At 38.6% G+C, this 14,897-nt stretch overlaps 1 protein-coding gene across 1 annotated transcript; it reads left to right on the top strand.

The window, feature by feature from the left end:
* The first annotated feature begins 385 nt into the window (after positions 1-385).
* Positions 386-9,484, top strand: LOC129266840 (homeobox protein Hmx-like). The gene is made up of 3 exons (XM_054904627.2): positions 386-2,042; positions 6,192-6,388; positions 7,634-9,484. The coding sequence occupies exons 1-3, from the start codon at positions 1,352-1,354 to the stop codon at positions 7,829-7,831; spliced, it is 1,086 nt and encodes a 361-aa protein (XP_054760602.2). The 5' UTR covers positions 386-1,351; the 3' UTR covers positions 7,832-9,484.
* The last annotated feature ends 5,413 nt before the right edge of the window (positions 9,485-14,897 follow it).

Here is a 14,897-nt window from a genome sequence, read left to right as displayed (position 1 = left end):
GCATTTTCGTCAACAAAATAATGACGTGGTTCGCCACTTGTGTATTTTCATTGGGATTTTAGGGGTGTTTGTTTGGTCAAAATATATGCGGTCGTTAACTTGATCATAGCAAGGAGCTTCTTGTTTGAAGCTCCTTGGCGGGCTCCTTGGTCATCGATATAAGCCCAATTATGAACTTTATATTGTTTCATATTTCTGGAAATGTGACTAACACAATACCTTAATGTTTTGTATCAGTGAATTGTGTACAATTGATCTTTTTATTTCAGGGCCCCTATGAAAATAAAACTAAAATAAAAGAAATAACAATAAAACAATAGATTACCCAACACCCATCACATCCTCCTCTCTTTGCTCTAGCTCTTTTCGTGATCTCGTCATTTTCAGAAGAAGGGGACAGAGTGACGAAGATGGCAGAAACATTATTATTGTCCATTTCAAATTGTATTTCAATATATTTCAGTGAATCTTAGACCGAGAGATCGAGATGGAGAGAGAGAGAGAGAGAGAGAGTGGGTGGGATGGAGTGTGGGAGAGAGTGGGAGAAAACGTGATGGGAGCAGGAAAAAAACGAGAAAGGAAGAGGAGTCAGATGAGAGAGCGTGATAATATTTTGGGAAATCCCTCTGATTAGATCACCATCATCTTCATCCTGACCATTCACCATCACTCTCCCCCCATCCCCTCGTCAGATTGAACAGATTTACGGGATAACGACCCTAACGACCTGACCAAATCCACATTTCGGGATAACGTTACGTAATCACCGTTACTCGGGGATTAGGCAGAGACCGCCTTGCTGACCATGCGTGCAATACTCGCACTTTCTCCCCGGAACTTGACAGATTTCGTTTCTGGTGTAAAAAGACGGCATCACTCCCAACCCATCACTAGTTTTGGAAGAACTATATAACTTTGTAATACCGTGAAGGGTTATATCCCAACTTGTGTTATTTCTCTATCATCTATATGCCAGTATATCGTTTGTTGTCGGGATTCGATATTTACTTACTGACCAAGTAAGAGTACTGGATGAATCATCTCAGATGTCATCATATTTCAACTCGAGACTTCGAAGTTTCAGAGATGGTAACCACAGTTCAGTAAATTCGTTATACTAGTAGACAACACAAAGAACTTGTGGTTCTATAATTAACTCATTTTACTTTTCTTACTTTGTCATGCCAATAAAGTGTGATATTTAATCTGGTATTTATTGGTATTCATCGTATTGGTATTTATCAACATCATTTTTTGCTCACTGTATTCAACAGTAGATGCCAAACAGGCAATATACAGAATAATTAGTACGAAATTCATTCATTGGGATTTGGTTATATTGGTAATCATAATGCCGGGCCAGACAGACTGTGTGAAAAATATCGAGAACCTACGAAATGAGAGAACTCCAGGATTTATAGCACAAAACTCCGAGTTGGTAAGCCCGGGTGTAACCGCGTCACACAAAAGGCGAAAGACAGAGGGTGATGCCGAACTGACCAGCGGAATGATGGGCCGCAACATGACGAAGATTAGTCAACCTTTGGAGAAACCACCTGGTAACCATGGCAACGGGAAGGCATCTTCCAATGCCGCATTCTCTATAGAGAAGATACTGTCACCGGCTTGCCATTCCACTGATGCAGTTCATGTCTCTGCTGGGCCGACGGAACCGGCCGAAATAACCACACCGACCGGTCGACCATCTCTTACTCCTCGAGCTCAAGCTCCGGGAGGGAATAAACGAATGAGGAACAATTCAGATAACACAGACGGAGCCGATGAGTCGAGTGCCGATCTTATGCCCGCTGATAAGTGGTACGACACTTTACTCTGGCAACAACACCAACAACTTTACCAGCAACGTCTTGCAGCGGCTTCTTCGTTATATCATCCGCAACACTTTCCGACCCATCATCCAGTACCAGAGAACGGCATCCACCCATCCTTCGGCCCGGCGATGCCCGGGAGGATGCACCCCTTCAACTGCCTATGTGCAGGACAGATGATGAATGATCAACCATATTTCTTGTTAACGCCCGGTAAGTCACTTTTATATATTGTTGGAATTCTGGATGATGATGTACTTGATATATTATTTGTTACAATTGCATAATCAGGTGCCTGGAAACAATTTTCAAAGAGGGATGATAGTTTGTCATGAAAAGAGCAAAAAACAAACAAAGTTTTCATTCCCAAATATGGAGGTGAATTTTCTCCAAATAAAATTGACAAGCCAAAAAAAGAAAGAAAGACAGAACGAAAAATGTAAATTTTGTCAAACCCATCCCCAAAAGTGAAATGTGACTCTGCTGTGTATACCAAACGAATTTCCAGTAAGGGGGTTCTGCGCCCCCCCCCCCCCCCCCGACCTTTATTTTATTTTTTGTCTTTTGGGGGGCTTCAGTATCCTCAATTTTTAAGACCATTAACATAATATTGCCCAAGACAAACAGATTGAGTTAATACATAAACAAATATCCATCAACATTTCGTCTATGAATCTAAGTACTCTAACAACCATTTGGTCCAACATTGGTCCAATCATCACTTTGTCTAATTACCAGTTTGTCTAGATAACCATTTCGAGTCTCGTAACCAGTTGGTATAATGCCCACATTACATTCATTCATTTCGCCCAATTAACACTTAGTCCATTAGACCAAATGGTATATGAACTAAATGGCAATTGGTCTAACTAAAATTAATTTTCAATTGCCGTTACTTTTTAGTTTCTTTGATTAATCACCTGTTTATCTACCAATTTATTCACTAATGTATTTTTCTCATTTATTCATCAAGTAGTTTCGTCCGTAGTTAGATCATAATATTTTTCTTTTTTATCATCTTTCATTGATCCATTTTCCGGAGCTTTTTAATGCTCTAAGTTGAAATTAAACTTAGAATGTTGCCCTGTCTCGTTTCATTTAATGTCATATACAGCGTTTAACCAAGGAGATATCTCCTTGGTTTAACGTACGAATTATATAGGTCCTAAATACAAATAGGCAAGCAACATTCTAAATCAGTAATATCGAAAAAAATGATAAATTGAAGAAATGAAATGTATTAAAATAGTTGAAAGCCAACTGAAAAAAAAAGATAGATTAGCAAAGAATTTTTTTAAGGGCTGCATATATGGCTACTGGTCGGCCTATAATTTGAAATGTTCGCTGGGTCCTGAGGAATAATAAGCTGAGAAGCAAAACTTTAGAATGCATTATAATCATAATTAAAGAGAAATTCCAGTATTTGCAGTAAACACTGATTTCATGAGAAAATCTGTAAAACAAGGCTTAATTGTCAGTATATCATCGAGGATCTAGATCTGGTACAGTTACATTAACCGAACTTTGTGAAATCTTGAAATCTACGCTGAAAAATGTTCACGCTGAAGATCACCAACACAGATAAGCGCATGTGGGGCAGTGTATTATTATTGCTTTGAGCGTCGGGCACGACGCCCTACCCGAATCCTGTGCTTATTTGCTGATTTCTCAGCAATTACACAATTTCTTCCAGAATCCTTTGGCACATATGTTTTATTTATACAAACAGACACTTTGGTGGTCATTTTATTGGATTCTGTACGAACTCATTTTGATATCGTTACCAAAACTGGCATTTACCTTTAAGTTCCGATTTCGATTATAATTTCAATTTATGGAGTTTAAAGGGAAATGAAACATTTGGAACATGTAGGCTTGTGTCGAAACAGAAAAATCAAAGAATAAGAACAAAGGAAGTTTGAGAAAAATCGGACAAATAATGAGAAAGTTATGAGCATTTGAATATTGCAATCACTAATGCCATGGAGATCCTCCTATTGGCAATGCAACAAGGATGTGTGATGTCACGTCTGAACAACTTTCCATTTGATGGACTATAAAATACCCCCAAAATGTCTCTTTATGCTTTTTCTTATGGTGATACAAACTCTTTATCCATGATGTATTATACTATTATTTGAAAATCTGTATTGCATGCCCTCCTATTGGAAGAACACATGATCTATTGATAAATGTGATAAAAGAGACAGTTTAAGTGAAATATATACTAAAGTAATGGGGAGAGTTGTTCACAAGTGACATAACAGTAACACATCTTTATCGCATTGCCAATATAAGGATTTTCATAGCATTAGTGATCGCAATATTCAAGTGCTCATAACCTTCTCATTATTTGTCAGATTTTTCTCAAACTTTCGTTGATCTGTTTCTTTTATTTATCTGTTTTCACACAAGCTATCTTGTTCCAAATGTTTCATTCTTCATTAAATTTCAGTTATTACACAGAAAGCAATGTGATCTTATTCTATGAAGTACAGCATACACCCTCCACAATATTCAAATTAATGAATTCCCAGTACAGGGGGTGACGCCCCCGCCCCTCCTTTTTATAACCGTTGAACTATGACTCTCATTTTCTTTACTTCCGGGTGCTGTTTTATCGTCATCAATAATTGACAGTTTTCCATTTCCCCTCTTTTTCTTCGCGCTTCTTCGTCCGACCCTGGATCTCTTGTAATTCCTTGACATTGAATCAATATTCCCTAAACGTCAAATTGGATTATCCGCCGATAATCCCTTAATCTGTCATTGTTAACTAGTTAAAACTTTCTGGTCGAGCAAGCATAACGGTCTCACCGTCCTGCGCCCGCTGTATGCCCCCAAGACGGGGGCCCTTATCCCGTAATCGGGTGCCCTTTACAAAGAATTCATTGATTATCAACAATGCTGGGGTTGCCAAAGCGATTAACAGTCTTATGAGAATATCAAGAGTGTTTGGAGAAAACGACAGCTCGCATGCACTTCAATAAAATTCACTCGACTCATCAATTATCTTTATTTTATTCGGGTGAAGGAGGTGGATGTGAAATCGATTGTATTTATTTATAACAGTATATCCTAATCTTGTTAGTTTTATTTGTTTGAAGCCATTGACCTTTTGGCTCTGCAGTTATTTCTTCCGATCATTTGTCCCGATTTTTGGTATTGGAGAGGTTTTATTTTATTTCTACAACTCAATGGTTTTACCTTCGGATGGGTAAGGGAGTGTAAGTGAGAGAGAGGGGAGAGAGAGAGAGAGAGAGAGAGAGGGGGGGGGGGAGAGAGTGAGAGGAGGGAAGGGAGTGAGGGGAGAGAGAATATGGTATTAGCCCCTTCATTTACATCGTGTCTTTCTTTTTTATTTCTTTTTTTTTTTTGTTCAAGTGACTGTGGGGGGGGGGGGAGTGCCTGGGTAGATAAGATAAATTAAAGAGAGAAAGAAAAATAACAAGGAAAAAATATTGAAAGATACAAGGATTGATAGAAAGGAAGAAACATGGTGAAAATATAAGTATAGCTTTCATTGATAAAGGGTTCTATACATAAAAAAAAATTGGTTCGCGCCCATCCGCCACCGTCTTCACAAAATTGTTTTCTTTTTCATATTTTATTTTTTTCAGCTTTATGAACTATTAATATATGCACAGTTTATACCCGATTTTTGGTATTGGAGAGGTTTTATTTTATATCTACAACTCAATGGTTTTACCTTCGGATGGGAAGGGAGTGTAAGTGAGAGAGAGGGAGAGAGAGAGAGTGAGAGAGGAGGGAGGGGAGTGAGGGGGGAGAATAGGGTATTAGCCCCTTCATTTACATCGTGTCTTTCTTTTTTATTTCTTTTTTATTTCTTTTTTTTTTTGTTCAAGTGACTGTGGGGGGGGGGGTGCCTGGGTAGATAAGATAAATTAAAGAGAGAAAGAAAAAAAACAAGGAAAAAATATTGAAAGATACAAGGATTGATAGAAAGGAAGAAACATGGTGAAAATATAAGTATAGCTTTCATTGATAAAGGGACCTATACATTAAACAAAATTGGTTCGCGCCCATCCGTCACCGTCTTCACAAAATTGTTTTCTTTTTCATATTTTATTTTTTTCAGCTTTATGAACTATTAATATATGCACACTTTATACTTCTATATTATTCGATTAAAATAGCATACTCGCTTGGTTCTTTATTCATGATTCATTTCTGATTTAAGTCAATTTGCCAAACGCCAATCGGGTTGTGTGTTTGTCACGAATCAAATTATTAATAATTTTTACAAAATATGGGCAGTAAGTATAAGATGAATAATAATGTTTCTAAATATACCAATAACTATTTAATTTAAATCATTTCCCCCCCTCTGACCTCTTCCAGCGGGCTACAGCATACCCTCCCCATTCGAGCCCGACCACCACTACTCGTCGTTGCGCTATTGTCGACGTCGTAAGGCCCGCACCGTGTTCACTGATTACCAGATTCGGGGCCTGGAAGAGCGCTTCGTCCACCAACAATATCTATCTACCCATGAGCGAGTTGAACTGGCCAATGTTCTATTTCTTACAGAGGCACAGGTAACTTTTTTTCTTAAATCTCACACTCAGACGCCGTCACGCCCCCCTAGCTCGCTTTCCGGGGATGGGGGCACCCCAACAGCGATTATGCTCAAGCACATGCAAGAGGTGAGGGCGTGCATGCCGCCCCCTTGTCAAATGGTATCGTATGTGCCCCGCCCCCATTATGTTATTTGTTTCCTTTTGGGGGTTATTTTTTTTGTGTGTGTTTTAACTGAATATACATTCCCATGGAAAGATGATTTTCGCATAAAACAGCCTTTTTAAAAAAATGAGGATTGTAATGTCGGATAATATACCAGACAATTTGTCAGCAAATTCCCTATTGCTGACTGAAATAACGAATGTCCTTTCTGCGGTTTTTGGCGTGTACATGGAGGGATAATCAAAGGGTAAATTATATTTTCGTCTATTGCCAACTCGTCTTTAATTTAATGCCATGATCCGTTCATCAATATTTCGTCTAACAACCATTTGGTCTACTCATCACTTCGTCCAATCACTAGTTCGTCTATGACCATTTCGTCTAATCATGCACCATTTGGTCTCATACCCATTTCCCTTTCATTCATTTCGCCCAATTATTCACTAAATCCAATTAGACCAAATGTTATGTGGACGAAAATGGCTATTGGACCAACTGTTATTAGACGAAATGGTGAGTGGACGACATGGCAATTAGACCATCTGGATAGTGGACGGACACATGATAGACCATATGATTTGAGACGAGTTGGTAATGAGACGAAATAAACCCATCAAATTTTGCCACCATGTTGAAAAGATCACCTTGGTGACGTATCCAATTATCCTGAGAACTCTTTTATCATTTAATGCCCCTCTTGATCACATAATGCGACCAACACATGGGCGAAGATTAGATAACCGTTACCTGCTCGTTCATCTTTTTATGTCGCCACCTGTTTCTGTACACACCTTATTCTTTATGCCATTCTATATCCTCAAATTGCGAGTGAAAAAAAAAGAAATCGCTGATTGGCGTCTATAGGCCCATCAGGGAACTTGCTTTCTAAAAAAGAAGAAATAGCGGAAATTATTTTTACAGATGTGGAAGCATGAAAAGATGTCCATCATGCAGATAAGTGTTGCACAAAGCGCTACATGTCGTACCGTAGAAATAACCAGCACCCCCTCCCGCATATAGTCAGCAGGTACAGACACTTGGATTGGATTTCGCGATTCGCATGGTGCATAATGCAGTGTCTGAATTATCTATCTATCTAGGTGAAGACTTGGTTCCAGAACAGGAGGATGAAGGAGAAGAAGCTAACCCGAGACTCCCTGCATGACGGCGATGCAGACGACGATCAATGTGATGATGACGAGGACGCCAAACTTGCATTTGAAGAGGGCGATGATGTCAGTGACGATTCAGACAACGATGGCGATCCGTCCAAGAGTGGGGATACCACTAACAAATGATAGAGGACTTTGATTTGGGGAGGGAAGACAATGGATGAGTTTCAGGGGTAGTTTGAGGGTAGAGAGGGGGAGCAATCATGAGACGAATAGTCTGTGATTTTTCACTAACTTTCGTTATAAGCTACGGAAATCCTTGCATCTGATTGGTTCAGAGTAAGATAACCGACAATGGATTACATTCTAAGTGTAAAACAAAAATCTGAGTATTTTTGTACAGGTATAGGCCTTATGACTTGGGCCCCATCTTGCATAGATTTGCGATTGATCCGATCAACTGCAACTATGGAAAGCCTGCAACATCAACATCTAAAGTGCATGTTTGTTCAAAATATTTTCTAGAAACTTATGTGTGCTTCTCCTTGTTCGCAAACTAAATTGTGCGAATTTCCTGTAGAAAAAATTATGACATTGATGGATTTCCATATATAGTTCAGGTTGACTGGATCAATCTTATCCAGGTGCGGATCTAGAGTTGAAATTTTTGGGGTGCTACAGGATCCAAGATTTAAAAAAAGGGGTGGCATATTTTACCCGTTGGAAATTTGACAAGCAAAAAAAAAATAAAAATAAAAAGTTGTATATTTAAGGTCTATTCGTCTCTCTCTCTTTTGTTTAAATCATACAGGGGGCTAGCGCACCTTCAGCCCCCTCTGCCCCCTCCCCCCGGATCCGCGCCTGTTATCTCTTCGTAAGACTGGACCCTGGTGACTTATTCCTCCCTGTTCCCTATTCATGTATAGTAAAGAAAACACCCCCACTTACTCCCTTACTCTCCATTCAATTATTCCCCTTTTCTAGTTGTTGTCTACTTTCTCCCCCGCTTTCTCCTCACTTGCATCACTTGGAAGATTATAGGTGGTGGGGCTCCATGCAGTTACGCCGCGCGGTACGGTAAACGTGTAAATAAAAAAAACTAAGTTTTCAAACGTTTAGATCGATCAGTATGATGTGCGTCATTCCAGCCTTCTATAAAACATGACCAAACTACCTCTTGGTATATATTCATCCATCCTATCGAGACATAAAATACGAGTAAGAAGTTTGCAAATGCCTTGCCATGTTTCTATAATCCTGTTGTATCAGTGCGACGCGGCACTAGTCGATAACTTCGATATTAAAGCTATAATCATTAATTACTAATTAGTAACGAAACCTTCAAACTACTACAACAGAATAGGGATTGCAAATAGCAGTGTTTTTCACTTTCTTCATTCGATTTGAAAATCAAAATCAATCTGCTTTTGTTCAAATTCTAGTACTACTATTGCCTCAAAAGCTCTTCCGCTCTCAGGCAATAATGCATCGCTTTGGAAAATAAGCTGATAAGCTAGGATCAGTGGGATCAGGGCAAACTTTTCAATGGCAATAAGGACATGTTTCAAATATATATTAAGTTTTTATAGAACTTTGCCATGTACAAGAATCTTCACTCATGTTTGAATCACAGTGCAAAGGGCAAACTTTAGTCGTAATTAAATTGAATAAAAACACGAAGTTGGAAATATCATGGGTGTAAACTTGAAACGATCATAGAGTTTCGACTTCTTTGACAAAGAATTTTTGTGAGTTTCTTGTTTCTCAGTTTGACCTATTGCATTATCATGTTCAAGAACGTGTTCAAAGTGAAAATGATAAATAAATTTTGAAAAATGTACTCGTCTTCTTATTTACTCTGTACGGGAGATGTGGGAGTGGGTGGTACTGAATCAGTCCCCCCACTTTTTTTTTGCAAACTTGTACAAAAACGTGAAAATTACAAATTGTTCACCCCTTCACTTTAAAAATCGTTCCGCGGTCCGTGTTGTGTTTCTTGAACAAGCTGTTAATATTGCTTCACAATTGATCCCTTGATGATCCAGAAATTTTGATTGTTTAGAAGAGAAAGGAGCGCTGAAGATCGAAGATCGAGAGGATTCAGATTTGGGGAAGATATGAAAGTGAGAGGAGGGGGGCGAGAGGGAGGGAGGAGAGAATCAGGGGAAAGAGAGAGGGGAGATGAAAGTGGAGCGGGAGAAAAGAGAAAAGGAAAGAAAGAAGGAAAGAGAGAGAGAGAGAAAGAAGGAAGGAAGGGAACGAGTTTTTTCCTCTTTGTGCAAAATAACCCCCTAAACAAGTTTTCGCGGGCTTTATTTACACAATTTGGCCCCCTATACAAGTTGTCGCCATATGACATCGGGGAAAACTAAGCTTGTGGAAAAAAAATTCCCTATACACGTTTGACTAGTCTTTAAAATAAGCTGTGGAAAAAACATACCCTAAATACGTTTGACCCCGCGATTAACCATTGACCATATTCTTTCAAAACCACCCTTTTTCTTGAAAATCTGTGTTTTTTATACCATGAAAACTAATACAAACCTTTAAACGCGTTTTTTTTTTTTTTTTTTTTTTTTTTTTGGGGGGGGGGTCACGCATGTGTACAGCAATATATTTGACTGTCCTCCCCCGGGCATCCCCCACCCCTAGTACTCATTTGGAAGAGGTAGACCAATTATTTAAGGATTCTTTCGTATTTTAGCTAGACCTAACATTTTCAGGTATATCACCTTTTCTATATAATGGACCTATATTTATAGAAAATGTAATTTTATTTCTCTATTTATTGTCAAATTAAACTTTGTACTACTCATATTTTGTTATATTGATTGATTACAGCCCGGGGGGGGGCACTCAGTATATAATGCATAGTGGGTATGTGCCGCGGAGGGGACCCCCATTTTTACACTCAAATTTCCGTTCCAAAGCATAGCATTTTTGTCTTATTGAGAAAAAGAACAAAGAAATCCGCTCCAATTAAAGCATAGCATTTTCTTCTTATCGAGAAAAAAGAAGAAAGAAATCCGCTCCAGAGCTTCGCATATATTTCGTTACGCCGTTCCGGTCGCATTGATACGCTACAAGGAGCTGCAATTTTGGTAAAAAGCGGCCGCAGAGCTCTGTCCGACCATCGCCTCTGCGCGAGCGCACCCGGCGAAGGCCGCGCTAGCTGCATCACGCACTGTACATGCCCGTTCCATAGGGATGCATACGCACTCACACGCTGGCGACCGTTCCAAGGACCCCCGTTTTCACAAACATTTGTAGCTCCAAAGCCCGTTCCGAGGACCCTCCTTTTTAGTTTTTACAATAAGCCCGCTCCAAGGCCCCCGTTTTTTGTCTCGCCCGCGGCACACCCCTACCACTTTTTGGGTCGAGTACCCCCCCCCCCCCGGGATTACAGCATTGGAGGTATGTCTCCCTCCATGGTTACAGATGTCAATGACATCATATTCACTGGAAGAAATTAAACAGTTGAACGTGTTTAAAATTGATAAGAGTGATTGCCGTTCAGATAACAATGACCATGAGCCCATGGCCGTACACAGCAGGGGGGCAGGGGGCAATAGCACCAGCCCCCAGTAATTTTGAAAAAAACTTCATTTTATTACTTAAAAATTTTCACAAAGTTCATCAAAAGTATGCACCAAATCCTTCAATTTCACTTGACTAAATGCGAATACGCCCAATGACAAGCTGGGTCGCTTTGCTCCCTCGCTTTCGATTTTTTTTCCGGAAAAGTTTGTGCATGCGATGCCCCCCCCCCCCTGCGAAAAAAAAATCTGCGTACGGTCATACATAAGCCAATAGAGATGGCGCTATTTAAGATCTTCGACACTCCGCAATTCAGTCTCATGCAGAGATGGGAGTTGGTCTGTGCTTGCTATTTAAAGTTTAATTATTTTACAATAGCTCCAGTAGAATCTTTGTACACAATATGCCTGACTCAAGTATTTATATATGCACATAAGGAGGTCTACTGTATATATAGTTGAGTTTTGTTTGTAGTGTCTATACAGCGCCATATTTGTGTGACACTTTTATACTATTATAACTGGGTGAAACTTAAAGGGATGGTCCGGGCTGAAAATATATATATCTTAATACATAGAGTAGACTTCAATGAGCAAAATGCCGAAAATTTCATCAAAATCGGATAACAAGTAATAAAGTTATTGAAGTTTAAAGTTTAGCAATATTTTGTGAAAACAGTCGTCATGAATATTCATTAGGTGGGCTGATGATGTCACATCTCCACTTTCCGTTTTCTTATGTTATTACATAAAATCATATTTTTTTCATTATTTCATACTTGTGTAAATAATATGTCTCCCTTATAATGAAATAAGTTGCAACAATAAATTCTAATGCACTAAATCAGTTATCAAACCATTTTTTTCTAGTTTTTGGAGGAAAAATTTGAATAAACCTGATATCAATAAAATACAAAAGAACAAGTGGGGATGTGATATCATCAGCCCACCTAATGAATATTCATGACGACTGTTTTCACAAAATATTGCTAAACTTTAAAAGTCAATAACTTTGTTATTTGTTATCCGATTTTGATGAAATTTTCGGCATTTTGCTCAGTGAATTCTACTCTATTTATTAAGTTATAAATACTTTCAGCCCGGACCATTCCTTTAAAGACGCATTTTATCATAATCACAAACAAACGAATATAACACCATGTAGATCACAGCCCCCTCCCATCCTTCCTAAAATGGTCCAAAATCTTAATGGCGCTATCATTTTACATCAAAATCATATTATGAACATCTAAATGTATTTATATCTGCACATAAGGAGGCCTACTGTACACTGCAAAAACTCCGGTGTTGATTCAACCACCGGGAGTTAATAGCTCTATGATTCAACTCTAGCCCGGAATCTATATATGGCCACACCAGAGAAGTATTGAAACATCAAAACCAGTTTGGAATCAAACCGATGCTGTTTTAATACTAATTGGTGTTGTATAAAATCTTTCTGGTGTTAGACCAAAACAAAACTGGTGTTGTTTAACACTTCTCTGGTGTGGACATATATAGATTCCGGGCTGGTGTTAAATCAACACCAGAGTTTTTGCAGTGTATATTTGTTTGTAGTGTGCATACAGCGCCATATTTGTGCTGCGTTGTTTCTTTGTGACACCTTTACACTATTAACTGAGTGAAACCTAAAGACGCATTTTATCATAATCATAACAAACGAATAGAACACCGCGATGAAACCCCTCCCTCTCCCTCCCTCCCTGAAGGCGCTATCATTTTGCATCAATATCATATCAACATCTAATCTAAACGTATTACAGTCGCTAGCACGCCGATCGACAGGATATAGCCCTATGTCTGTATATTATACTCGGCCTCTACTGTATTGACCTAGCTGTGATCGAAAATATATTTCAGGGGACACGGAAAGAGAAGGAGAGCTTCAACCCCTTCCCCACTTAAAAAAAAAAGGGGAAGAAAAACTTATTACCAGCAGGGGAGCGTTTCATGAAAGGACACGTCGGCAGTTTTATCCGAACATAAATATGTCCAAATTCTGTTTTAACTGTGCTTTTCAGTATAATCAATGAAAGTTGTCGGCTATACTGAGTGAGACAGTTGGTAAATTTAATGTTTAATCTCCACTTTCCGTTTTCTTATGTTATTACATAAAATCATATTTTTTTCATTATTTCATACTTGTGTAAATAATATGTCTCCCTTATAATGAAATAAGTTGCAACAATAAATTCTAATGCACTAAATCAGTTATCAAACCATTTTTTTCTAGTTTTTGGAGGAAAAATTTGAATAAACCTGATATCAATAAAATACAAAAGAACAAGTGGGGATGTGATATCATCAGCCCACCTAATGAATATTCATGACGACTGTTTTCACAAAATATTGCTAAACTTTAAAAGTCAATAACTTTGTTATTTGTTATCCGATTTTGATGAAATTTTCGGCATTTTGCTCAGTGAATTCTACTCTATTTATTAAGTTATAAATACTTTCAGCCCGGACCATTCCTTTAAAGACGCATTTTATCATAATCACAAACAAACGAATATAACACCATGTAGATCACAGCCCCCTCCCATCCTTCCTAAAATGGTCCAAAATCTTAATGGCGCTATCATTTTACATCAAAATCATATTATGAACATCTAAATGTATTTATATCTGCACATAAGGAGGCCTACTGTACACTGCAAAAACTCCGGTGTTGATTCAACCACCGGGAGTTAATAGCTCTATGATTCAACTCTAGCCCGGAATCTATATATGGCCACACCAGAGAAGTATTGAAACATCAAAACCAGTTTGGAATCAAACCGATGCTGTTTTAATACTAATTGGTGTTGTATAAAATCTTTCTGGTGTTAGACCAAAACAAAACTGGTGTTGTTTAACACTTCTCTGGTGTGGACATATATAGATTCCGGGCTGGTGTTAAATCAACACCAGAGTTTTTGCAGTGTATATTTGTTTGTAGTGTGCATACAGCGCCATATTTGTGCTGCGTTGTTTCTTTGTGACACCTTTACACTATTAACTGAGTGAAACCTAAAGACGCATTTTATCATAATCATAACAAACGAATAGAACACCGCGATGAAACCCCTCCCTCTCCCTCCCTCCCTGAAGGCGCTATCATTTTGCATCAATATCATATCAACATCTAATCTAAACGTATTACAGTCGCTAGCACGCCGATCGACAGGATATAGCCCTATGTCTGTATATTATACTCGGCCTCTACTGTATTGACCTAGCTGTGATCGAAAATATATTTCAGGGGACACGGAAAGAGAAGGAGAGCTTCAACCCCTTACCCACTTAAAAAAAAAAGGGGAAGAAAAACTTATTACCAGCAGGGGAGCGTTTCATGAAAGGACACGTCGGCAGTTTTATCCGGACATAAATATGTCAAAATTCTGTTTTAACTGTGCTTTTCAGTATAATCAATGAAAGTTGTCGGCTATACTGAGTGAGACAGTTGGTAAATTTAATGTTGATGAAACGCAGCATGATTTTATTTTTATTTTATTTTTTTGCATGGCGCCCCGCCCCCTCTTTCAAAACTGTCCTGGGGCTATAGCGGACTTTTATTATGTTAAGATATCTATCATGCTATTATTGCTATATCATTTGCACAGCCTACATGATTGTGGGCACTAATGAAGGATTCTGGGCTGTTCTCGTACCCCCCTAAAAATTTACAGAAGTTGGATTTTTTTTTTTTTTTT

Source organism: Lytechinus pictus, chromosome 8 (assembly GCF_037042905.1).
Source record: "Lytechinus pictus isolate F3 Inbred chromosome 8, Lp3.0, whole genome shotgun sequence".
NCBI classification, from domain to species: domain Eukaryota; kingdom Metazoa; phylum Echinodermata; class Echinoidea; order Temnopleuroida; family Toxopneustidae; genus Lytechinus; species Lytechinus pictus.
Note: the sequence above shows the minus strand (reverse complement) of the source record. Positions and strands in the feature narration are given on the sequence as shown.